General features: G+C 30.9%; 2 protein-coding genes and 1 pseudogene across 2 annotated transcripts; all 3 read right to left on the bottom strand.

The window, feature by feature from the left end:
- Window positions 1-8,846: 8,846 nt before the first annotated feature.
- LOC114182274 lies at window positions 8,847-13,485 on the bottom strand (annotated as a pseudogene).
- Window positions 13,486-18,020: 4,535 nt separating this feature from the next.
- Window positions 18,021-19,567, bottom strand: LOC114182255. Its single transcript, XM_028069085.1, has 9 exons — window positions 19,530-19,567; window positions 19,271-19,398; window positions 19,104-19,203; window positions 18,889-19,021; window positions 18,826-18,838; window positions 18,641-18,728; window positions 18,443-18,563; window positions 18,195-18,365; window positions 18,021-18,122 (listed from the first exon to the last, which is right to left on the bottom strand). Exons 1-9 carry the CDS (start codon window positions 19,565-19,567, stop codon window positions 18,021-18,023), a joined length of 894 nt encoding a protein of 297 aa, XP_027924886.1.
- A 1,717-nt stretch (window positions 19,568-21,284) lies between these two features.
- Window positions 21,285-25,790, bottom strand: LOC114184488 (putative disease resistance RPP13-like protein 1). Its single transcript, XM_028071809.1, has one exon. The coding sequence runs from the start codon at window positions 25,648-25,650 to the stop codon at window positions 21,802-21,804; it is 3,849 nt and encodes a 1,282-aa protein (XP_027927610.1). The 5' UTR covers window positions 25,651-25,790; the 3' UTR covers window positions 21,285-21,801.
- Window positions 25,791-27,025: the final 1,235 nt, after the last annotated feature.

Raw genomic sequence — 27,025 nt, 5'->3', positions numbered from 1 at the left:
AACATTAAGTCTGCTTTTCCTCTAAATGACAATGCGAAAGATTTATGAAATTCGTAGAAATGTGCTCTCAAACTGTTGATAAGTTCCTCGTTGGGACATTAATGAGTACGTTGACTACCATGAAATTTGACGGTTCGCGTACTATGAATGACAGTGAATGAACTCTTTATCGTCGGAGTATGATCTATTTCAGATGAACTAACTTACCACGAATTGGAACCATATTAAATTAGAAAACATAAATCTTTTTAGAGATTAGAATGTTGTTCGTTCATATTTTAAATTTATTGTCACCCGTGAACCAAGTTGGCTCAAATTCAATCCATTTTAACATCTCTAATTTCAACTATTTATCTATCATCTTAAACAATCCCTTAAATTTAGGCACCAATTTAATTACCATTATACATTTTAATATTATAAAATTTATATATAAAAATATTTTAATATATATTACAATATAATAATATAATTATTTAATTACTTTTTAAGTTATTAAACTTTTCATTTCGATATCACATTTATTTATTATATATAATTATAGCAATTACATACATATATATATATATATATATATATATATATAACTTATTTAATATAGTAATAATTATATTATTTTATTGCAAAAAAATTATGAAAAGATATGTAATGATTAACTTCTTTTTAACTAAAAGAAATCTATTACATATTAAGAAAAGAAGATACCACCAAAATTGTTACATTACTCATTTTCTTTTATTAACATGTATCATAAAAATTAGTTTTTTCGTCATTTTAAATCTCTGGTACAAAAGGACTCAGGTTCAAATCTTACAAAAGTTAATTTATTTTTATTTTTTCATTTATTTATGATTTCAACTATAATGTTAATTAAGTAATATTATTACTTGTAATATTTTATAAGTATTACTATTAAATTTTCTATAAATATTATTTGTAGTAACAATAATAAAATTATAACCATTATTAATATTGTAATAATAGTAATACTGATCATCATCATCATCATTATTATTATTATTATTATTATTATTATTATTATTATTATTATTATTATTATTATAATAATAATAATAATATGTTACTATTATATATTATTAATATTAGTATTATTAACATTAGTAGTCAAGTTATTACTGTTATTAATAATATTAATATATAATATATTATATTATTGATATGAAAAATAAATTAGAAATATTATTAATAATAATAATAATAATTATTATTATTATCACTAATAAAAACTATAATTATTATATTATTATTATAATTATTATCATATCTAATTAAAAAAATTGACATTTCAAAATATTATATTATTAATCTCATAATTATTATTTTTAATATTAATTTATTTATCCATTATTATTATTATTATTATAAATATTGTTATTATTATTATTATATACTATAATTATTTTATTTTAATATTATTATTATTATTATTATCAATTATCACTATTATTAATCATAATTATTATTATTATTAATATTAGTTTTATTGTTCGTATTTGTTATTATTATTATTATAAATATAATCATTTTTATTATCATAAGAACTATAATTATTATTGTAAAAGTAAAATATGTATCTAACCAAAACAATAATAATAATAATAATAACTATTATAATTGTAACATCCCTGGCTATCCCTCCTCGGGCCCTAGAGGCTGTCAGGTTACTACAGCCCAATGCACCCCAACCCATCACCCTTCTCTGTCCATTCATACTGGGTGGGTTGTTGCCAGTGAGAATCGAACTCCCAACCTGACCTTTAACACCTCTGGCTCACCAAAAAAATAGTTACAAAAATTAGTAAAATAATAAAACTAAAATATAATTTTTTATTATAAATAATTATTTAAATTCAAAATATAATATTTAATAGGGTAAACTTGAAAAACAAAAGAAGACACAAAAAATGTTTATCTGTTTATATATGTAGTTGTATTATTATTATCACTACGCGATATTATTATTATTATTATTAGTAGTAGTATTATCAGTATGATCAGTATTATTATGGTTAGACACACATTTTACTTTTATTTATTACGAGATCATATCTCAATTACTTGCACTTTTTATTTGTTTTATTGTTCATCTTATCTTTATATTAGTAAAATGATAAAACTAATAACTAATTTTTTATTATGAATAATTATTTAAATTTAACAAATTATGATAAAATTGTAAAAACAAAAAAGAACACAAAAAATGTGTATCTTTTAATATATTTAGTTGTTGTATTATTATTATTAACACTACGAGATATTATTATAATGGTATTATTATTATTATTATAGTTAGACACACATCTTAATTTTATTTACTACATGATCATATTTCAATTAGTTGTCATTTTTATTTGTTTTGTTGCTGATGTATATCTTTATATATAATTATAGATTATTATTATCGTTAAAATTAGCCTTAGTATTAACATTAATATTTATAGCATAAACATTATTTTTATTTTTATTATTACTATTCATAGTGGTGTTATTAATATAAGTTTTTATTTTAATTATAAAAACGTTGTTATACTAAATACTTTTGCTAAATAAATTTTTAATTTTTTTAATCTTTTTTAAAATTTATATTATTATTATTTTTAATGGTTAAATAAATATAATAGTAATTATATTATTATTTTACAAAGATTTTAAATAAAAGAAAAAAAATGTGCGTAACGCTCGGGTCTAGGGAAGGCAACAAGATGAGACAGATACGGGTTTCGCTATCCCATACTTATTTCCATTGAAAAAATTCATCCTCATCCCCATACCATACTCAACGGGTATTAAACTTTTGTCTCACCCCATTCTCACAGGTAGGGGTGGCAAAACGGGTTGGGCCCAACGGGCCAGCCTGTCAGCCTGTGCTAAAAGGAAGAGGCTGGGTTGAAGATTTTAACCCATCAGCTCGTTCTGGTTCGTCCCGTCCAGCCCGTCAACTTGACGGGCCAAAGTACAGGTCAGCCCGTCCTGGCCCGTTGGCCCGTTTTAAAAAATAAAAAATAAAATAAAAATAATAAAAAAGATTAATTTTTTATATTATATATTTTAAATGTATAAATATATAATAATATTGTAATTTAAATCATTAACACCTACAAATTAAGTTTGAATTATTAGTTATAATTGAATAATTTAATATGTAAATTTAATAATTATTTTAACTTATCTAATTAAAAACATTAACTAATCAATTAAAAGTTAAAATAATATTTTATTTGATTAAATATGACTTTAATAATAATTTATATGTATATATAAACAAATTTAAAAAATAAAACAAATTAAAAAATTTGAAAACTAATTAAAAAAAAAAAACTAGACGCCCAGCCCGGCTCGACCCGTTAGCCTGTCCTATACGGGACGGGTTATGATTATCGGCCCGTTTCTATTTGATGGGCCAGTTCGGCCCGGCCCGTTTTTTGACGGGCCACATACGGGCCGGGCTGACCCGTTTGCCACCCCTACTCACAAGGTAACATGTATATACTTGTACCCATACCCGTACCAGCTTTCTTACTATTTTAATATTAATTAATTTTTTATAAAATAATAAAAAATTATAGCAAAGAAAACATAATATTATCAAATATTCAATATTAAGAGGATGATTGTTTCTCCAATATCAAATATTTATAAAGAAATTATATTATAATTGTATATATTTCAAATTAGAAAATCAAATAAAATTTCATGAGAACCAAAACTTCTGTTAAATTTGCAAACATTAATGAATTGTAGTTGATAAAATTTAATTTATTTTAAAAAAATATAAAAGGAAAACAAATATTCAAATTAAAATATATGTTAAATGTATCTTTACTTCAATTTTCAATTTTTAAATTCTAATGAATATTTTTTGTATATACTGATAAAAGTTATAATAAATCACTTGACCCAAATAACACAAAGAACAAATATTAAACTAATAATAATAAAGTTTTAACATAGATATTGTATCTTTTGAACTTCAATACATGTTTGGGGTGGTAAAAGGAAATTCATGACAATTACGTTAAAATATTATATTATAGTAACTAAAATTTATTCATACAATTATAGTGACAAAATCAAAATATGATAACGAGTTAAAAAATAAAAGATAATTATATAAAATATATCAAAATAATATTTTACATTATGGAAATAAAAATATTAAAAAATTATCAAACGTGTGTCTTAGAAACAGTTTGAGAGACCATTGAATGAAATCACACGAAGGAAAAGAACCTATATAATTAAGGGTATGATAAAATAAAAATACTTTAGAGATTTAAGAAAACTATTTAAATATCAATATAACCAATGATTTAGAAATAACGAAAATTGTTTTAGCGAAACAAAATAGTTCTTCAACTGAAATAATAATAATAATAATAACAGAGTAAAAAAGATAAATTTTTTATATTATGTAATATTTTGACGGGTATGAGGACGGGGACAGGACAAATATGTACATCCCCATATCCATACTCATACCTAATCAATGTCTGGATTTCCCATCAAAACGAGCACGAGTTCGGGCAATATCCACGGGGACGAATTTATTTGTCATCTCTACTTGGATCACAAGCTATTATAATTATTTCGTAAAATCAATTAACTGCACTATATTTGATATCGATTTTATTTATTATACTTAAAATTGAAATTATTATTATATCATTTAGATTTAATACTTATTACTTCATTACTTTAATAACAACATTTACAAAAATATAACATAATTTTCATGACATCTCATTACATAATATTTTATTAGTTAATATACAAAGCACGAGTTAGTCTTCTAGTTATTATATAAAAGACTTATAAGATAAAAAGTTATTATATTATGAAACCAATATCAAATTGGATAAGAAATATACTTTTTTTTCTTCAAAAATAAAATAAAATAAGTGAGAGTTGAGGATAAAAAATAAGAGTTTCTATTTAACTATTTTGTTTCAAAAACAGAACAAAATATCTGAGAGTAAGAAATAAGCTGACTAACTCAAAAAAACAAGAAAAAAGATAAAAAAATATTAAAATATTTTTTTTTATTATGTTAACTTTTATGTTTTATTGTTTATTCAGTTAGGGAGTGACTTCCATAATGCTTTGCCTTTATATACACGTGTTTTTTTTAAGTAAAAGGAAAAAAGAATAACTTTTTGGGATGAAAATAAAAAAATAAGCACGGAAATTTCTAAATAAGAGTAAGAAATTTTTAAAAAGATATTTACCCATAAGATTTTAAAACAATAAAATTTAACTCAAATTAAATAAAAAAATAATATCATCAATTTAAAACCTTAAAATAATAGTTTTATAACTATTTTTATTTATATATTGTTGATTTTTTTTATTTAATATAAAATTTAGACTTGTACTTCAAAAATAATTACCGTGTAAAAAAATATATCCGCACTACTTTATTATTGGATAATTATGTAACATTGCTTTACATTGTGTGAATATTAAACTCATTAAATCAAGGCAAATCGTAACATTTTATATTTATATATATATATATATATATATATATATATATATATATATATATATATATATATATATATATATATATATATATATATATATATATAATGTCAGGAAGAAAGGCGCGGAGAAAATTGGGTAAGTTGCCGGTTTTTAATGTAAACTAGTATGTGACCCGTGTCTACGGACGGGTCCTTTTTTTGCTTTTGTGTGATATTGTCAATTTTGTTTTTTGGTAACATATTGTATAGATGAAATAGAATTAACTAATAATTATAATAATGTTTAAACATTATTCGGGTTATTACGTATGTAGGCCGATCATATTTGATAGTTATTATTATATGTTTTTTTTCGTTTTTAAATCAATATGTGGGAATGAATCTGAACCGTTTAATACTGCCACAATTAATATTTATTTTTCTTTATCTTTTTGAAATGATTACGTTGGGCATCAATCTGAAACGATTAATATTGGCGGCAAGGCAAATTTTTTTTCTGTCTTTTCGATATCTTTGGAAAGAGATTTGGTTTTGTGCGTCAGACGTTTTGCTTTTCCATAGTTGGAGTTGAAAAGGTTCGTCCGTTTCATACGCATTTGCTGTAACTAGAAAGAAAAAACCTAGATTCTACATGGCATCCGGATCCAACGACAACAAAATGTCTCTAAGTAAGCGGTATAGCTTCAACAATTTTTTCCAGAGCTCAGTCATGTTCATGGATCCTTCGTAGGTTAGTTAATACGATTTTGACACTGTAACTGTGTTGTTGTTCTGAAATATCATGACTTTTTAAGAAGTTTGCTCATTTCGGGTGTAAAAATATTTGTCGTTGTTAGGGAGATGTTTTGTTTTGATTAAAAGTTAAGCTTTTTGGATGTTTGATTGTCCAGGACTTTTTACTTTTTGAAGAAGGTTTCTTTCTGGAATTGGGACAATGTTTGTTAATGGGAACCAACTATTTCTCGGATCCTAGGGGAAACGTACTGAACATTGAATTCGAAGAAAGTCTTATGGCCGAGAGGAAGTTTCGTGGTTCTGATGACATAGTAAACTTTTACGACATATATGACATTGCATTTGTCTGCACTCTCTACTGTGGTGATAGATACTTTAGGTTTAGAGTATTTGGCATAGATTGGAATGAAATCGAGTACCCTTTGGTAGAACCGTCGTCGTCTTCTTCAAGATCCAGTTTTTCTTGTTCTCCGAGGTTTTTCCAATCTTTTAGAGTCAAGCTAGAGCTGTCTAAGGTATCATTGTTCATATCTTATTTACCATTTGCAGATTTCTATTTGGATTTGTATTGATTTGTTTTTTATGTTTGTCAACAGCCATATATACTCCTTCTTGAGGAGTTTCAAAAATTTTGTGAAGATCAACTTAAACTTGATCGCAAAGTTCAATTATATGATCCTATATACAAAAAGTTCGAGCTTTATCTGGACACAAACATAGATGGGATCATTATTTTGTTTAGTTTGACGGAGTTCATCAAGTATTATGGTTTCATCCAAGAGGTTTACCTACATTTAAATTATATAGGAAACAATGTTTTTCTTTACAAGATTTACTTTGTTGATGGAGTAGAAATGATTTATGAGAGGGAGTCGGTTGCTGGTTTGATAAATGACTCTGGTGGTATTGTAAATAACGTTGGTGTTGTCAATCGTCATGACTTTCTTAATTCTCTTGATGGATTGGTGAAGAAGTTAACGAAATATGATGTTCAAACATCATCTTTGGTATTTTTTTTTGTTCATAGTTTTATGTTTATTCTTAGTATTTCGTTTTCCATTTGTTGTCTGATATTTTGTGCATGTTTGTAGTATCTACACTCGGATTTTGCTAGACAGTTCTTGGAGAAGGGACGCAGGAGGTACTTCATTACCATTTCAACTTCCAAGTTTTGGCCTTGCAGAATTCGATGGACTGGAAGGACATCCTTTGAATGCTATATCACTTGTGGATGGAAAAGATTCTGCAAGGAGAATGAATTGGCTGCAGGTGATGAACTGAAGTTTGTGATCGATAATCAACAGAAAAATGTCATCCATGTAATTAAGGTTTAGTTTTTCCAAGGTGTATGTAAGAACTTAGGTTTTAATATTGTAGCCTTATGAACATTCGGAACATTGTTTCGTTTATATGTTTTTTATGTGTTTTTAATGTATTTTAGGTTTTTAATGTATTTTATGTGGTTTCGTCTATATGTTTTACGTTCTGCAATGTATAATATTACTGTTATTAACAAATTTATCAAAAGTAGGTTTTTCTTGGGCCAAATATTTAGTAATGGATTGTAAATGTCTTTTTGATTATATGACATTAACAATTACAAATTCAAGATATCTAATTTTTTTATTTCTCAAATCCTAAAATCACTTTGGATTTCTATATTTTTCTTTCATGTACTATTGATGTAATTATTTTGTCTGATATAATATACGTATAAATGAACTTAATTGGGTTCTTAGTTTTATATGTTTCCATTATAAATTATAAATAAAGTGTATTAAAATTCTTGGAATCCAAGTTTTTGTACTCATAAAACGTTTCGAAGACTGTGATTTCAAACATTTCGGTTAGTATAAATTATTATGTGTAGTAATGTTTAATTAAGTAGGTAGGAACGAACATAAATATGTAACCAATGACGTAAGGATAATATTGGATTATTTTATGGTAAACAAACATAAACACATTCATGGTTATTTTATAATGGAGGTACATAAAGTAAATATTGGGTATAGTTTCGCGAAAGAAAGCAAGTCTAGTCCAGTGGTAGGTTTCGGTTTAAATGCAGTGTGTCATGTGCTGTCTTATAGTACAAAGAAATGGTAAAGGGTCAAAGATTCTAAAATACTCGATTCACGCGTTTATATCATTGAATTCATCAGCTTCTAACACCAATTCCAAACATGGAGATACAGAAGAAAGTTTATGTGGTTCTTGGTAAGTCTTTACATTGTCTTATATGTATGAATTTGTTTGTCAAATTGTGATAAATAACATTTTCGAAAATCAGTGAGGAAATATATTACTATAGTACATTAAATTTTTGACAAATATGTTTATCTGGATGTACTGTTTGTGATTTTATCAGGTTTTCTGCTCATCAATTTAACAGTGGCCACACTTATGTCATTGATGCAATTTCTGATATCAAACTTTTTTCATGGGAAGAGGTTCCAAAGAGCATTCAACTCCTTTGATTCTTCTCCACAAAAAGTAAGCTTATCTCTTGCAGTCATTTGTTTGGTTATATATTTAACAATATTTTGTAAAATGGACGGTTGAATACAGATCTTATCATAATCAACAGTTCGACAAATATGTTTCTGATTAAAAACACAAATTGCTGGATAAACATACATTTTGGAATACTTTTTTGTACACAACATTAGTTGTTGTACTGAATGATTTGTTCTCATTGTCATGGATTAATATCCTTAACCCAGATTTACTTTGAACTCTATAAGCTGTAACATAGAGTTGACCATGGCTGAATACGGGTGTTGGCAAATACAATCCAACGAAACCTAATGACTGACCTTGTGATTTGTTTATTGTCATTGCATATGACAATATAATAGGAAATTGCTTTCTAATTAACTTAAATGGTCATGGGGATTGGGAAGGTGACATAGACATTCGCGGAATGTAGACCTCTTGTCCATCTTTGTTTCCTGTAATCAACTTAGCCCCTATGACATGGTTTGCAATCCTGGTTACGATCAATCTGCTTCCATTACACAAACCTTCTGCTTGGTCTAAGTTCCTCAAAAGCATAATTGGAGCCCCAATCTTTAGTTTGATTCTATGATTAGGAAGTCCAGATGTACTAAGTGAATTTAGGAATTCCGAAGTTATAGCGCAGTAAGCATTACTTGAAGCAGATTCTGATTCATCTACTGAATCAGAGCTAAGATACTCTTTTTCTTCCCCTGCATTAATTATTTGATACATTAGTAATAATATTTATCATACCAAACTAAAAAATTTCAAATATGTTAGGTATAGGTTGCAGATTTACATACCTGGAATTTGTGATAACATATATTCATTGATTTCATTGACTGTCTCAATTCTACTTGCTAATATTGCTCTACACTGCAGAAATGATTCGTCTGTATACTTGTGTACTAAGTCGGGATATGTGGTAGATACAATTCCTTCTATAGGATCATTGAAATCTGTAATTAGGAATTCTCTAGGTATTTTGATTTCTGCTAAATCGTCATTTGGTTCTTCTAATTTACCATCACCAACTTTAACAATCCAATCTGAAAATTCTTGAATCTCGGATGCAGTTGTGGATTGCAAACCTTGTTGTAGGAGATGCATATTTTTTGTCAATGTCAAAACTTCACAGTGGTCCCATAGGTAAGATGAGTTAATAGTGGCATTGACAATATCAGATCTTGTACCTCCAGGTATAACAGGTAGGATTTGCCTGAAGTCACCTCCAAATACTATGACTTTCCCTCCAAAAACTGAATTCTCTTTTGTCAAACCCTTCATTATGTCATTTAGAGTTTTATCCAAAGCTTCAAAACAAAATTTGTGTGCCATTGGAGCTTCATCCCAAATAATAAGTTCAGCTCTCTTTAACAGTTCTGATGCTTCAGATCCTTGTTTAATGTTACAAACTGAATTTTCTAGTGTTGGTACTGGTATCTTGAATTTAGATTGTGTTGTTCTTCCCCCTGGTAATAGAAGAGAAGCAATTCCACTTGAAGCAACTGTTAGTACAACTTTACCTTCAGAACGTAATGATGCTGACAGTGTTTTCCACATGAAGGTTTTTCCTGTTCCTCCATATTCATAGAGAAAGTATACACCTCCTTTTTTATTTAGAACAACCTGGTTGATCTTGTCAAATATTTTTTTCTGCTCCCCTGTAATGTAATTGTTATTCAAAGTGGGTACTTAATCTAAAATGCAACAATAGAAAATAATAATAAATCCAAACCTGTCATTGATTTCAAGTTTGATTGAAATAAATTTTGTTGCTCTGCAATGTCATAATTGAGTTCTGCATATATCAGTCTATTTCCACAATTTTCTGTTAAAAAATCGTCTGGGTATGGCATTGTTGGGAAGAATTTTAAACTGCTTCTATTTGCTTCGAAAAGTTTTTCTAACTCCACTAAAGTTAGATTTTGCAGCATTTCCACTCCAATGTTTAGATCTGCATACAAAACAATAATTAACATGTCTTTGTACTTGTACACTATATAAATGACAAGTACTATATAGTTACATAACCTGGATTTCCTGATATATTTCTTTCTCTGTAGAGAATTCCATCTGACAGCCATTCCCATGTTTTGTTCCATAGTTCCTCTGGTCGATTAACACTATTTGACAGCAATATAGTAACAAACAGTTTCCTTAGATATATTCCGGAACCCCAATCTTTGGCTTCTTTTATAGCTTCAACATATTCTGAGTCATCTGCTAAAATACCCAAAGCTAAGCAAGCTTCTCTAAATATAGAATATTGTTAATTGTTCTAATATCTACGTATGATGTTGGACCTTTTACATGAGTTAGCATTCTCCTAAGATAAAAAACTTCACCAATACTTGGAGGTACCCAAATAAGTCTTCCGATAGTATTTCCCATCTTCCTTGGCTTTCAACATCTATCTTTCTTGACATAGAAAAACTTGGAAACAAATTCAACATATGTTAGATCCCTAGCTTTTGGGTATTTCTTGTTACATTCCATACAACCTATAAACATTGATTCTGAAACTGTTGCTTTTCCCATGATATCATCAATCTCATCATCATCTTTAAAGTATACTGCTTGTTCTCTTGGAAGATGGAAAAATAGTCTTTCTACTGCTGGATTTCGTCCATGGATTGGAAACGAAAATATTCTCCAGCATGCTTCACAGGGAGATACATATATGCAATCAAGATATTGTTTAATTTCATCGATTGGTTGTTTCGTCAAAAAAGATTCGTTCTGTTATGGAACTATGGTAGCTGTAATTCTGTCATAACCTTTGTTGATATATTTGAATAAGTACTTGATAGAAGTACTACAATTACACCATTCAACATTGATATGTGCTTGGTACTTTAACAACAATTATGGGTTATAAGGAACTACAAAACGATTATCTAGGGAAATACCACTTTTAGACACAGTTGATGAATCGTTCCTTCTACGATAATGAGGATAACCATCTTCAAAAACTGTAATTGTTATTTGAAATCTTTTTGGATATTGGCGTGAGCATTTCCCATTCTTCATGCAAGGTAATGATCTGTTTACCGTTCCACAAGGACCATGAATCATGTGATCTTCAACACTTTCATATAATTCTGGATTATTTATTGGACATGGTATTTCAGCAGAGATGACTTTGTCAATATCGTCAGGAGTTAGGTACTTGTTGTTGGGATGTAGAAAGATCAACAAGTGGGCATGAGGTAGACCGCGCTTCTGAAATTCTATGGTATACATAACTACAAATTAAACAGCAAAGGATTACTTTCAGCACATAATATTACAAACAATATGATAAGTGGATGTCTTACATGCAATAGTTTTGCCCAATAAATGATTTTTAGTTAAGTCTGTAAGAAGTTGTTCAAACTTAATTTTGAAAACCCTTGAAACTATATCTGGACGATCTGTTGAAGATAGCTTTAACTTTGACAGTGCTCTACTAATTTCTGGCCATTTAGGATTGCATGTGAAAGTTATAAAGAGATCTGGAAATCCCATGAAACTACAAATTGCCATTCCATCAAATTATAATTGGTCCATGAATCTTCTACTACCAACAAAAGATGAAGGAAGAACAACCATTTTCCCTTGTTCTGACCCTTGAGTTTGTGAGCTGCTAGAAGCTTGACAGAGGTTATTATATTTATCAACCCTTAACTTGCTTTGATTAAACTTAATAAATGACAATCTTTCAGACTCCATCATTGTGTATCCATCAACAATGAATTGCTGAAAAAGTCTTCTAGATCTAAGCAAAGTTAATGCTTCTGACTGTCTTGTTTGCAACCTAAAGCAGAACCACTCCCTAATTGTTAGTCTGTTCATTTTCCTGTTAATTCCTGGTTTATCACGATGACTGACATCATGTCTATAACCATCCTCCCCATATGGAAAAAGTAAAGGATATTGAAATCCTAAATAGCTCGTATGCAACTCATTAATTCTTTGTAATTTCCCCGATTGCTTTTCCATTATGATGTCTCTACCTGAAGTTGTATCTACATCGCCAACTATAAGAGCCACAACTTCTGAAACATTGGGGACATTATATATCCTTCCATCTTTTGTCCTATCTGAAATAAGTCTCAATTTCAAGTCATCAAATGGCTGGTCTCTATATCTGTCCCTTGCCATTCTAAAAGATTTGGCATGAACATTGAATTCATCGAGCATCTTCTTTATTTTGTTCAGAAGTTCCAAATCAATATTATCTTGATTCCTGCAAAAGGTAACAGTTAAATAAGACTTGTTCTGCTACATTTTTTCTTTCAAAAGAAGAAGTGTTCATGTACCTTAAACTTTCCATTCTATTTTGAACTTCATTTTCAGTGTCGTAAATGTAAAGTTGTGCAAATTTTGGAAGTCCTCCGGGTACTGGCAAAAGGCTACCTATTCGGTGACAAGATTGACCTCTAATTCGTAAATTAGGGGGTCCTTTTCCATTGTTAAATGTTGTGTCAACTTTTGCACCGGGTGATGTAAATGCAAACATCATATTGTATCTTCTAATATGAGTTTGATAGTTCTTGCTCTCCTTTGAATCATTAGCAAATAAAAGACGTTGCAAAAGAATTGGTGGGTCTTTTAGAATTGGTAGTTGAACTTTACCATTGTCGCAACACATATGGAAGGTAGGATTCACGGATCTTCTGCCCTTGTTAATCCTTTCGTCGTACCACATATACGCCTTGCATTCCTTGCATATGAAAACTGGGTCACCAATATCTGCATACATTGTGTTTAATAAAGTATATCCTTAGTAAAAGTCCTTCAATGCACATGCAATAAAAACATTAAGTACTCAATTTAATCTTATCTTGGATTAGTTATCCGTGCACTGTCGTCATCCTCTTCAATACATTCATCATCCATAACTTATAATCATAAGGGGCTGAATCTGAAACAAATATTTTTTTACTCAAAGTAGTACAAATAAATCTACAATGTATAAGTTTTATAAGTACAAATTTAGCAACATAAACCTGAAAATATATTTTCATTGGTTACATCTTCACTTTCAAATATTGTATAGTTATTTCCCACTGACTGGCAAGACGATTGCCCTGTTGAAGAAGAATGAAACCCTAATGACATTTCTTTAGTAACTTCAAACCTCTGAAGTAGATTTTGACGATGAGAAGTCTGATGAAAGTATCTGGAAGTCCTTGCATTAGTTTTTTCCAGGTGTGCTTGACCATTATAGTATCTTGGCAAATCATTATTTGTTGGAATGTCCTGATTCAGGAAATTCATCATTGTTATATTAGATAGTGGGGTGCAGTTCCTTTTGATTCGCTGGTCTTTATAAAGACCAACACTTTGACTCCTTTCTCCACATTTGATTTTCTTTTCCTTAAGGATCAATTTTCTTTTCAGTCTTGCATTTAAGCATGGAAGATCTGATTGAGATTTCGGATCATTCATCTTATCTAGTATGACAATAAATTTGGTCACTGAAACAAAAAAAATTGGAGATATTCATGTACCATATGAATCTCTAAGTCTAAAAAGACATTGAAGCTGGAAATCAGCACTTCAAAATTTCTACCAACACATAAAACGTTATTTATTATCATTAATAAAATAATATTTTAAAAGCAATTTCACAATGAAATGATAAGATGAAGAACTTCCAGCAAAAACAAAACATTCAAAGTACTATGTCATAGATACTATTGAATATGCGTATCATCTTGTAGTAATAAAAGATGTTTATAATACCTCAAACTTCATGTACTTCAGTTCTGAACTGCATTCTCCTTTAGAGCTATCATAATGTAGTGTTTGTTCTGTGTTATTGCTTTTTCCCTCTTGCAAGCTTCAAAACAAAAACTCTGTAAATATCCTTTTTTTTTTTCGGGTGCATGAATAATTCGCGCCAAATTAAATCTTCTTATTCATTTTATTTATTTTTGATCCTTTATTATAGAATTGATTGATTGTATAGCATGGGGACAATTAAACTTCTAAAAGTCATTCCGAATGTACTTTATCCAAATGTCAACATCGATTAATTAAGTTTTCATTTCTTGAAAAATTATCTAACGTTAACTTAAATATTTAAATGAAAAGTGTTATCGTAGAAGGTTCCATTTTCACAAATCGTCACGATGGTTCCCATTTATATATACTCTTAACTTTGCACTTTTCCTAAATATCTTTCGAACTCACCCTGCATCTTCTGCAATGAGGATTTCAGACCGCAAGGAGAAGTCTTCTGCCACACGGTATTCCTTCAAAATTGGTTCCAGACTTCCATGACGTTGGTGTATCCCGAATGGGTAAGCAATGAACTTATGTTTGAATACTTGTCTACCAACCTTATCTTATTGTTAGAATCTTGGAAAAGGTTGAACCTTTAACAAAGTTTTCAACTTTTTGATGAGAAATATGAATAAAAATCGTGACTTTCTTTGATTTTGAGTTTCTTCTTTAGGAATTTGTTCAGTTTAACGAAACGTTCTTCCATTACTGGGGAGAAAAGTTTTTAATGGGCACCAACTATTTTCGGGATCCGTTAGGGAACTATATTATGGTTGAATTTGAAGACTCCATGATCGAAACCAGAAGTTTCCGTATAGCCCGTGAACTTGCAAATTTTTATAAGTTGAATGATCTGTACTGGTTAGCCATACTTTACTGTGGAGACCGGTACTTTCAGTTTCGGATTTTCAGTTTGCCTATGAAAGAAATAGACTACCCTGAATCCACAATGGTTCCTGTTCCACAACAACCTTTGTCTTCTTCAAGATTTTTGACTTGTTTTGAATCAGAGCTATTGGTCTCTGGGGTAATATTTTAGACTTCACATTCTTCTTTTTGGTTTGTATTCTTTATCCTCATTATTTAAAATATATTAACTTGCGCAGAATACAATTCGGTTGGACGACACATTTGTTATTTTCTGGGGACATCAATTGCAGTTTGAGAAGGTTCACCTGATTGATCCCCGCAAAAAAAACATGATGTTGGTATCTAGAGGTCTGAAAATAGAGACTTGGTGATATGTAATGGGGTCTTAGAGATATCACAGTACTACGGCCTCTTATCCAACAAAATAATACATTTAAATTATGTAGATGAAAATACCTTTTTATTTAAGCTTTTTACTGTCATGGGGTTGAGATGGATTATACTCCCCAATTGGTTAGCAGCAGTAATCCAGGTTATGACCTTGCAGATTTTTACCATTCCATGGCAAAATGTTTATCTGCTCATGATATCAAGTCATCATCACTGGTATTACATCATTAAATTTCATGTTATGTTATGATCTAATATTATTTCATGTGTTCTAATTACAACCATTTTTATTCTTTTTTTAGTACTTGAAATCTGAATTTGCATCAAAGGCTTTGGTTAAGAATAGAAAGCGCCACTTATTGGTAAATGCTGAATGTGATTGTTGGCCATGCACAGTTCGATGGTCAGGCAAAAGTAACAAAGATTGTTACATAACTCGTGGTTGGAAAGATTTTTGCACTCAGAACAGATTCAAGGAAGGACCTATAATCCAATTTGGTGTAGACAGGGACCTATCTCTGTTTATCAATGTAATGGAAGTAGAAATATAGACCCACATGTTTATAGCTTATTTTGGAACTATATGAACTATATTTATGTTTTGTCAATTTGTAAATTAAAGAACAATGGTTTTGTTGGTATATTATATAATGATATTTTTGTATTTTTTGCCTTTGACTATTCATACTTTATGCTTTACGATGTCTAAAGGTTCTTTATAATTGTTTAAATGTTATTGTATATTCTAAAATATGAAGACACGTTTACGTATTTAATGATACCACCGAATTGCTTAAACACATTTGTAGGACTAATAGTTACAAAGATACTGGAAACAATATAACAAATCTTGCAGCATACCAATAATTTGTAGGGGTAATGATTAACAAATATTGGAAATAATAAAACAAATTTACACCATAATAATAATTTGCAAGACTGTTGATCAAACAGATAGTGTAAATTATATTACATATCTGAAATAGATACTGTAAATTATATTAAATAATATTAGAAATTTACAGGATACTATTTTGGAGTACAAAAATAACATCCATTGTTTATCCATCATTACCAAGGACAACCAAAATACCAAATTCATCAAAAAAACGACTAATGTTCTTTTGCTTTCCAATTACACCACATAATTCCAAAATAGGTATATGTACATATATCAGTGGGCCACGCTATTGCTTTTCCTGTTTGATTCGCTTTTTAGTTTTAGTCCTGGAAAATTCTGCACTTGGTATATCGTCGAGGTGGTCACATTCAACTTCGAAGTCCAACAACAATTCCTTTCTGGGAGTAACACAGTAGTCAATATATGGATCATTATCTCCTGAGGTACTCAGAGTCAACTACAACATATAAAACAATATTTCTATATGACCATACATTTACCATGAAGAAAACATTCCATAATAAAAAGAAATCTGATATAACGATTTACCATGCACATGTCAGCTTCGGTATTCTCTTCACAAGTTGCTTTAGCAGTGGATTGTTTAACCTATTCATTAAATAATAAATTGTTTAGCACATCACAAATTTAAAATAACAAAATAACTATAGAAATATATAGATTGCAGAGACCTTTCCTTTAAGGGCCGCAATTTTACTCGAACCAACAGTTTTGGATTGGGTAGTGGAAACACATATATATGTGGGGCTGAACTCTATAATCTGCAATTGAAATAGAAAAGGTTATGATAAATACAGTATTAACAAATACAAAATTAAATTAATATACAAATACCTTTGTCCCATGAGATGCACTTCTAATCACACCAATCCTTTTTGATTGGGTACTGGATGCACCTTTTATTGTAGGACTCGGATCTTGAACCTATCATTTTCATCAGACCACCTTATCCAAATTTTACAAACACGGAAGAGTAGAAAATAATTTCAATTACAAATACCTTTTTTGCATTAGCTTCAGTTTGAATCAAACCAACAGCATTACTTCGGGTACTAAATCCAGATACACCTGTTGGACTGGAGTCTTTAGCCTGTCATTTCAATAAAAAACCACATAATGCATCATTCTGCATAATGCTATCAGAATCACAACAATTACTATCATAATGCTAATTTATTCTTCGAAATCTACCTGAGATCCACATGAAATCACACCAATCGTTTCAGCTTCGTTATTAGAATCACAAATAACTATACCAAAAGACTTTTTACCCTGCACATTGAAAATATAATGACCACAACATAAAATCAATCAATAAGAACCAATTATTGAAATATCAAATGCTCAACGTTTTCTGTTTGCAATCCCACCTTAGAGTTTGCTTCAGAACTGGAATCACATGTACCTTCACCACTGGACTCTTTAATCTACATATCAACCAACACATCATTAATAAATTTTACAGTATCAAATTTAAAAGACTGAAGTAAATGACTTACCTTCTTTGCCTCAAGTTTGCTTCTAACACAAGCAATAGTTTCAAGGTTGCTGAAAGCTTTCATCACTGATGAGGATCTGTTATTTGGTTGAACTCTAACCTTGAAAGCAAGTGTACAGCCTAGCAAAACATCTAGATCCTCCGGAAAACATTTGGGATCGTCCTCCCTATCCTACGAAAAATAAAAAATCGCCAATCTTCTATATACTAAAAGTCAATTACAGTAATTAACAAAGATGGTAATATTACCTCGATCATTTTATTCATTAACTCAACAGTCGATACACCAATCAAGTTATTGCAGTCTTGATCCCATAAAACAAAATTGGTATAACTGTACCCATCAGTCACCTGTAATTCCAACTTATATCTGCAAGAAGTGGATTTAGTAAATTCAAACAAACAAACTGTCGCTGAAGATGTAAAATTTAAAAAACAATTACAAACCTAATTCCATGTTTTTCATTATCAAAGCCACAGAGAACACACTTAAAAGCACCTACTTCATCAGTCTTCTTCCTGCAACTATTGCATACTGGATAACATCATCCATCATTTCTTAAATTAAACTTCACAGTATTTGCAACTGTAACACAATATTGTTCCTATTTTAAAAACAAAAACAAAATTACAACAATGCACAATCTAAAAATTGAAAGAAATGTAACAAAAACAAATAGTAAGTAATTCATTACCTCTTTCATAGTTGTGATTTCAGATATCGTACTCACAACAACTTTATACATAAATTTTTCATGTTCACTGTACTGGGAAGGTGAACTCAGTTGGCTGCATTCTTGGCTCGGACTAACCACATTTCCAAACCGTCTATAATAGCAATATGAAAGTCATTTCCATACAATTAATGATAAACAATATCGCAGAGATAAAAAACTTAACAATTACATACTCTATCCATTGCTCCTTGAATTGTACCAATTCAGCACATTCATCACCCATTAACAACTTTGAACCATTCCAAGAGTTTGAAATTGACATTGGCCCCCGTCCTAAAGGAAAAAAAAATCAGCACAGACAAAACGAAAAAACCACAAATTATCAAATAAATTGACCAACCCGAACACGGTTTGATCTTAGCCTGAGTCAACATAACAACAACAATAGATGAATCCGGGTCACCCCTCCAATTGCTCATAAATTTCAAGTAATAGGAATCCCACAAGGTACACCCAATCACAGCAGAGCTGCAAAAGGAAACCACAACAGTTTATGAATATGAAGTAATAATCGAAACCACATTGTTATATGAAATTACTAAATCACTAACCTGAAATCCCTTATATGAAACACCACATTCTTGGACTAAGGATTACACCTCACATTGTCCACCACTCCAATAATATCTAAAACCATTATAAACATGATCCAATAAATAATTGAACATTTAAAGACACACAACTCATTAAATGATCAAACATTACATGAACATACCATACAATAAATCAGCAGCGTAATTTCCATCAACTATATCCTCGATACTTTTGAAATTGTAAACGCTTACTGGAATGCTCGAAATTGCTTGTTCTTTAATAGTGGTTGCTCCTATGAACAATAACTTGTAAGGATGATCACAAATACGAAATTGTCCTTGATTATTCAAGATTTAAAAGTTATGCATTATATACGTCTGGCCCTCTACCAACTTTTCTTCCCACAATCCTAAATCTTCCTTTTTTACCATTGCAGGAATCATGGAACCCTGACAAAAAAAGTTAACAAAAAAAATCATTCCAAATCTAAAATATAAAGAACAACAAATTTTTTTTACCTTCTGATCCAAAAGAATCAGTTCCATATGACGACTGGTATCCCGGTTTTGAACAAACCACAAGTCTTTTACTCGAACAACAAGCTTCAACGTTTCTTTCTTCTCATCGATATCTTTGACCATATCAAATTTCCTCACCATTCGTTACCTTAACTTTCGAAACACAAACGTCAGAAAATGTGAAAATACATACACAAAATAATGACATAAACTCGTACAGACCTCACCAAACTAGAATAACACAACTCCTGATCAAACTCGGAAAACCAAAACGTAGACAAAACACAGAACTTAAAAAAAAATCTACAATAAATACACAACACAAAACTTAAAAAAAATGAACTGAAACTCATACATACCTCAGCAAACTGGAAGAAGAAAACTCCTAATGAACCTGGGAAAAACAAAACCTAGACAAAATGCAACGAACGAACGAACCTCACAAAACTAACCCCAACAATATACTGGAAACGAACGAATCTCACAAAACCCAAACTCTAAATGTAAAACGATATCAACAATACATACCTCAGAAAGTGGAAGAAAAAAGAAGCAGAAACGCAAACAACGAAACAAACAACACAACACATCTGTATTTAAAAATACACAAAATTTGAAAGTATCTGAGCTGAGAGTTTAATGCATGCAACATCAATCAACTCATGTACAGTAATCCCTCCATTAACCCTCAAACAAACGGGAAATTGTAAATTACCTAAATATCTATACAATAACATATAATCCTGACTGCTCAACAGGATTTTTTTGGTAAAATACCAGTGCACTTCACGGACAATAATCAGAAGCAGTTAAAGTGACCAAAAAACCATTAAATTGGACACGTGTCAGCGAAATAAATAGGGATATTTGAGTATTTTTCAGAGGTGTTTGTTTTCATATATTTTAGACAAGAACACCTTTCTTCTGCATTTTTATATATGTTTTTTTTTAATATTCTATTTTTTGAAATTATGTAATTTGAAAGTTAAAATAAGTTTAAAGTCGAAGCGATTTTCAAAGTTGTTTTTTCATTTAAATTTTCTTAAAGTTACATAATTCAAAAAATATATTTTTATTAATTTTTTCGATCTAAGTCAATTTTAACTTTCAAATTGTATAATTCCCACATTTTTTTTCAATTTACTTTAAATTACTTTCAGATTATATAATTTAAAAATCAATTCTGATTTTTCTGTTACACAATAAAAAAGACAAAATAAAGAGTTTATCTTTTTATTTTTATGAGGGCAGGAAAAAATATTTGAAAATAAAAATCTGCCATCGAAGACAATGGTGAAAGATTTCAAGAAAAGTGCACGATAACGACAACCTCAAAAACACTCTCTTCAATACCAATTGTTGATGAAAGAAAGAGGGTCAGAGAAAGATTGAATCAGGCATTCATGAAAAATTGTAGCTTTTAGAAGTACAATTGAATAGATGAGAGAAGAATGGAACATGAGATTTGGTACAACTGCTACATGCTAATGGAAACTGCACAGATGTTAACCGCAGAAAGTAAATTGGAGGCAACATTTGTCACCTTTGAAGAATGACCCGCCAACATTTGTCACATTTGTGGAGATTCAGGTTTGTGCTCATGTAGTTCCTGCATATCTTAAGCTTTGAGAGTCTGCTTCCATGTGTTAGGATTCCAAAAGTGACTTCGTGTACCAGGTTAGAATGAACAAGATGAACAACATAAAAAAAGAAAACATTAGTCCAAGGTGGTGTTTTATTTTTTTCTTAAATACTGTTCATCTTGCTTTCATTTCACATTTATAATCCTAACAATCTCTCTTTTAAGAGCACTAAACATTTATATGATCACTTCCTTGTTAATAATTATGCACGGAATGTGAGAAATCTTCGGCCAATTTTTCCCTCCGTTGCTACAACTAACTTCTAATGATGGACACTTCCAGATGGTCAATACTGAAAGAGTGGAAGGCAATCCCTCTTCAGGTAAGAATTCAAGTTGGCGAAAACATTGAATCTCAAGCTTTTCAAGAGAGGTTAGATGCTGAAGCCACTTCCCATCCAAGCATTTTATACCAAAACTATTACATATGGATAAGGACACAAGAGAAGTAGGCAGCAATGGCATTTTCATCCTCATAAACGCATTCAAAATTTCATCACCTCCAATACGCAATGATGAAAGACAAGTGAGCTTCTGCAAACCCCACTCACCGATAGTTGTTGTCAAGAAACTCCCTCTACTCCATACAGTAAAACTGCGTAGCCTGATAGGCAAACCCTCCTGGGCAAAAGACTCAAGATTTGGAAGATTCTGAATGCTCAACGTTTGAAGGGGAGCAAGAGTGTTAATTGGTACAGGGAGTGAATTGAGCTTGTCACAGGACGACATAGCCAGAGTAGTGAGGTTAGGAATGAGCAATCCACCTGCGGGAAATGAGTCAAGTTCCGGACAAGATCTTATGCTCAACCACTGAAGAAGTGAGAGACTTGGGGAAGAGTTTTCTGCGATAGAAATAGATTTCAAATTCTTACAACCAGAGATACTAAGACTTTCTAGCACAGGAAGACAACCTAAGGTAAAGGAAGTCAATGAATGACAACTATTAAATATTGTTAATTCCTTAAGTGATGTGTAATTGTTCAAGGTTTCATGAGGCAGGAATTCCAGCTTCTTACAATTACGTAAAGTGAGATATTTCAGTGTTGTGGGCAGACCATCTCTAAGGGATGCTGGGGAGGTAACGCCTGAGATAGTCAAGTTTAGGATGTTACTGGTGGACTGAAGTTCAATTGAGGAATGGAGATTGCTTTCTTTGAGTTCAGGACATACCATTGCAAACAGTAATGGACAACCTGATAGCTCAAAATCAATTGGGTAAGGGCAATTGGTGGGTAAGGTTCCTTTGAGTTTGGGACAATTCTTGAGAGAGAGATCTGATAGGCTAGGAAACTCTATAACTGTACCTCCGATCATATTCCATTCTTCCCACCCTAGCATCCCCTCAAAGCTCAAAATCACCAAGGAGGGAAACGGTTGAAATGAAGGTGAAGTACTTCCATAGAATTCAGTATCAACAGTCTTCACTAATTTCATGTCAGAAATGTAGAGTTCTTTGAGACTAACTAATCTCCCAAGGGGAGGCAGTGACCAACAATGATCACAGCCACTGATGCGTAAGTGCACCATGTTATCAAATGCAGGATCACCCAGCCAATTTGGAAAGCTCGTTCCACCATAACACTTGATGGTCAGTTTCTTCAAGTTTGCTGGAGGCTGCAGCTGCTCAAGTACAAGCCTTTCAGTTTGTGTGTCTTCAGTTGTACCACAATCCCATTCTAGTGCTAACTCATTTATTTGTTCTCTGTTCTTCAAATTGGCTTGGAAAGCTTCAGAGGGGTCTACTACATTTTGTAGCTTCAGAATGGAGAGTTTCCCTTGTAGACGGGGAAAATTTTTCAGCTCTCCAACCATCAATCCATCTTGTGGCTTACTGATAACGAAGGTGGACAAGGTTTGAAGATTTTGTAGTGTGGCTATTTGTTTAGGCATTTTATTCAATCTAGTCCCACTGTTGTCTAAATGCTGTAGATTTACCAAATTTCCAATGTCCTCAGGCAATTCAGTGAGTGACCAACAATTGGACAACAACAAGGTCTGCATATTGTAGAGCTTGCATGTTACTTCTGGCAATCTCTGAATTCTAGTGTTAGAAAGATCTAAGTATCGCAGAAAAATCAAATTTCCAAGACAATTAGGCAACTCAGTGATATTCACGTAGTGTGACAAGGACAACACCCTTAGCTTTGTCATTGCTGGTAACAAGTCATGTACTACCTTGTTTGACAAGTGTTGAGCGGAAAAACGACCATTTCGTATCCACCATAGTCTTAATGGTAAGGCTATGAAGGAACGCAAACCTTTTGATTCATAAAAGTGATCAAATTTATTGAAAGAGTCATACTCTCCTCTATTGTATGAAAAATGACGAATTCTTTCAACACTTGCATGTGACATTGTATCCTCACGCCTGACACAGTATGTAGATGAAATCATTGTGGCTAAACCATTGATCAGGTCATGCATTTTAAATTTTGCATGCCAGGTTAGTGACCTGTGTATCAGTGACCTTGATACTAGTTCATCAAAGTATTCATCACCGATTTCTTCCATAGTTTTGTCACTTTTGGACTGACATACTAAGCCTTCTGCAATCCATAACCGAACCACCATCTCTTTTTCTATCTTGGAGTTCTTTGGGAATATGGATAGGTAAGCGAAGCATCGTTTCAAAGGACCAGGGAGGTAATGATAGCTCAACAGTAGAGCTGGCAGAACCTTAACATTGGGCAAATCCCAAATGTTACTTTTTAATACTTTGGTCCAATAATTTTCTGATAATTTGGTACGAAGAAGACCCCCAACTGTTACTGCAGCTAATGGTAACCCATCACATTTTTTTGCTATTTCTTTACCAATTTCTTCTAGGGTTGAGTGTTGGCTGCAATTATTTGCTCCAAATGCATGTCTAGCAAGTAAAGACCAGCAATCTTCACTAGTCAGAGATGTCAAATGGTGGATAGGTAAAAAAGTTTGCATGGCTCTTGCGACACTCTCATCTCGAGTTGTGATGATGATTCTACTCCCCATTTTCCCAGCACTGAAAATATCCATCAGATTGTTCCAATCAACATAGCTCCCATCCCATATGTCATCCAATACAAGCAAAAATCTTTTGTTGCTTAAGCTTTGCTTCAATTCCACTTGTAGAATATTCAGGTTATTTATATCGTTTGATTTGAAGGAGACAGATTCAAGAATGGTTTTAGTAACCTTGCAAACATCAAAATCATCAGAAATATGTGTCCATGCTTTCAAATCAAATTTCTCTTGTGCATTTGGATCATTGTAAAGGAGTTTGGCAAGTGTTGTTTTCCCAAGCCCTCCCATGCCCACAATGGAAATCACTCCTACTTTACAGCCACCAGCATCTTCTGACAGCAAATAACTTACCAGTTTCTGTCTGTCACCATCTCTGCCATAAATAGTGGATTCATCCACCACAGAACTAGTAGGAGTTCTATGCCAGACACGGCTGGAAACACCTTCTTTTAGTTGAAGGATGTCTTTTTGCAGTGTAAATTGTTCTAATCTTTGGAACAATTCTTGTATTTTGGAATTGGTAACTTTTTGAAAATTGTTGAAAGGGGAGGAAAAGAAGTTCAGCACCTGATCAGTAGTGGATTGACTCAGAGAGTTGGCTTCTAATTTGCATCGCAAAGCCTCAGTGTTGATTTCATCCAGCAAATCTTCTGCATCAAAGACAGCTTGTGTGAGCTCATCCAGCCATTCCTTGACTGCAGGGTTGGTGATCTGTCTCTCTTCTGCATCATTAAGTACAGCTTGAAGACTCAGCAGTGTTATTCTAAGCTTTCTCAGTGGCAAAAAGTCAAGCTTCTTGCTGTGAAAGAAGTCTTGGAACTCACAGGAAATGATCCTGTTCAACAACACCTCCACAGCAGCTGAGAGGAAAGCTTCTCCCACAAAAGCCATAGCTTCTTTGGATTCAATATGATGCTGAAGTGCAGAATATACCAACAATAAAATCAGTAAGGAAGTAATGTATGCTTCTTTGTGACTTTTATGGCAAGTGCTAACCATGGTTATCAGTTTTACTGTTAAAACCATGGTTACAATTGTTAACCAAGGTTGCTTGTGAGGAATCAACTAATCTACATTTAGCTTAAATGCTGATTATGGCTATCAGATATTGTTCTATACACAACCAAGTTGTTCAATGCCAACTTTTCTTCCTTTGGAAAAGTGATTAGGAGAATATTTTACTTAATAAATTTCTGCTGATATTTCAGAAATATAACTAAAATTTGCAAAGGGGTTGAGATGATCAAAGTCAACAAAAGACTTTTGAAATTAGAACCTCCTTTTGATGGGAGGTCATTAAATGTCCAATTAAACCACATAACTGCTGAGAAGTTTCCATGTACCAAACACAACATGGTGAAATTATATGGCGTCAGATGAAAAAAAAAATAATTGTGTTTTTATGTCCCTGTTTACCTCATGTTTAGTATTTATACCAAAATCACTATTTCTTAATTACTTTTTATTTAATTATATATTTTACCATTTAACTATTGAGATTAAGTAAATTTTACTACTCCAACTTTTTCTTATATTTTTTACCATCATTATTTTTAATTTGTGTACCTTACATATATGTTAAATAAAGTATCACTGTTTCTATAATATCATCTTATTATTTTTATTAAGTTCCAAGCGTAAAGACATGTAAGAAAAATATGAAAATTAAATTGTTATTTTTGAATTGAAGGATTTATACAATTACTGTTAGATATAGATGATACAATTATATAATTTATTACATAATAAAATTATTTTAATTTAATAAAAAGTTTTGTTAGATATAGATGATAGAATTATATAATTTATTACATAATAAAATTATTTTAATTTAATAAAAAAATTTATTGAAAAATAAAAGTCGTTACAGAAAATTATGTGGCCTTTTTGTTTCAATTAAAGTTAAAATAATTATAACAATAGAATGTGAGGAAAAAATATACTTAATGAGTGAAATGTTCAAAATTTTAAAACTTAGCCTATGATACATACAAAAATTAGAGGAGAAAATTCTAAATGGTTATAGTTTAATTATGAAAGAAGCTGCCTTCTACTAGATACAACAACAACCTAGTAAGCCCTAGTCTTGGAAATGTAATTTTGCAAATTATTCTCACCAATAAGACCAGAATCAAGGTAATTAAAAGTATTTAATTTAAACTAACATAATATAACTGACTTTAAATTTTAAAAAAATCTGTTTGATTATATAGTTAGTAGAAAGTATATATATATTTTTTATAAACTATCATAAAATCCAGTATGTTGAACTAAGTAATTAAATCTTTTATACGTAAAATTATACCAAACTATAGTGTGATATAAGTAACATTAAAAACAAAAACCGAATAAAAAATGTAATAAAAGTTTTATTGAGAAAAACTAAACTATCTTAAAATGT

This window comes from Vigna unguiculata, chromosome 1, assembly GCF_004118075.2.
Source record: "Vigna unguiculata cultivar IT97K-499-35 chromosome 1, ASM411807v1, whole genome shotgun sequence".
NCBI classification, from domain to species: domain Eukaryota; kingdom Viridiplantae; phylum Streptophyta; class Magnoliopsida; order Fabales; family Fabaceae; genus Vigna; species Vigna unguiculata.
This window is presented reverse-complemented; position numbering and strand designations above follow the sequence as displayed.

Bases quoted from the DNA above. Each gene is read 5' to 3' on its own strand.
- LOC114182255 (XM_028069085.1), bottom strand. From the start codon at position 19,567: ATGGTTTTAGATATTATTGGAGTGGTGGACAATGTGAG. The intron at 19,022-19,103 runs GTATGTAATTGT...TTGCTATTATAG, and splicing joins TTCAAGGAGCAATGGATAGA to ACGGTTTGGAAATGTGGTTA. The intron at 18,564-18,640 runs GTTTGTAATTGT...CACTTCTTGCAG, and splicing joins AATGAAAAACATGGAATTAG to ATATAAGTTGGAATTACAGG.
- LOC114184488 (XM_028071809.1), bottom strand. From the start codon at position 25,650: ATGGTTTTAACAGTAAAACTGATAACCATGGTTAGCACTTGCCATAAA.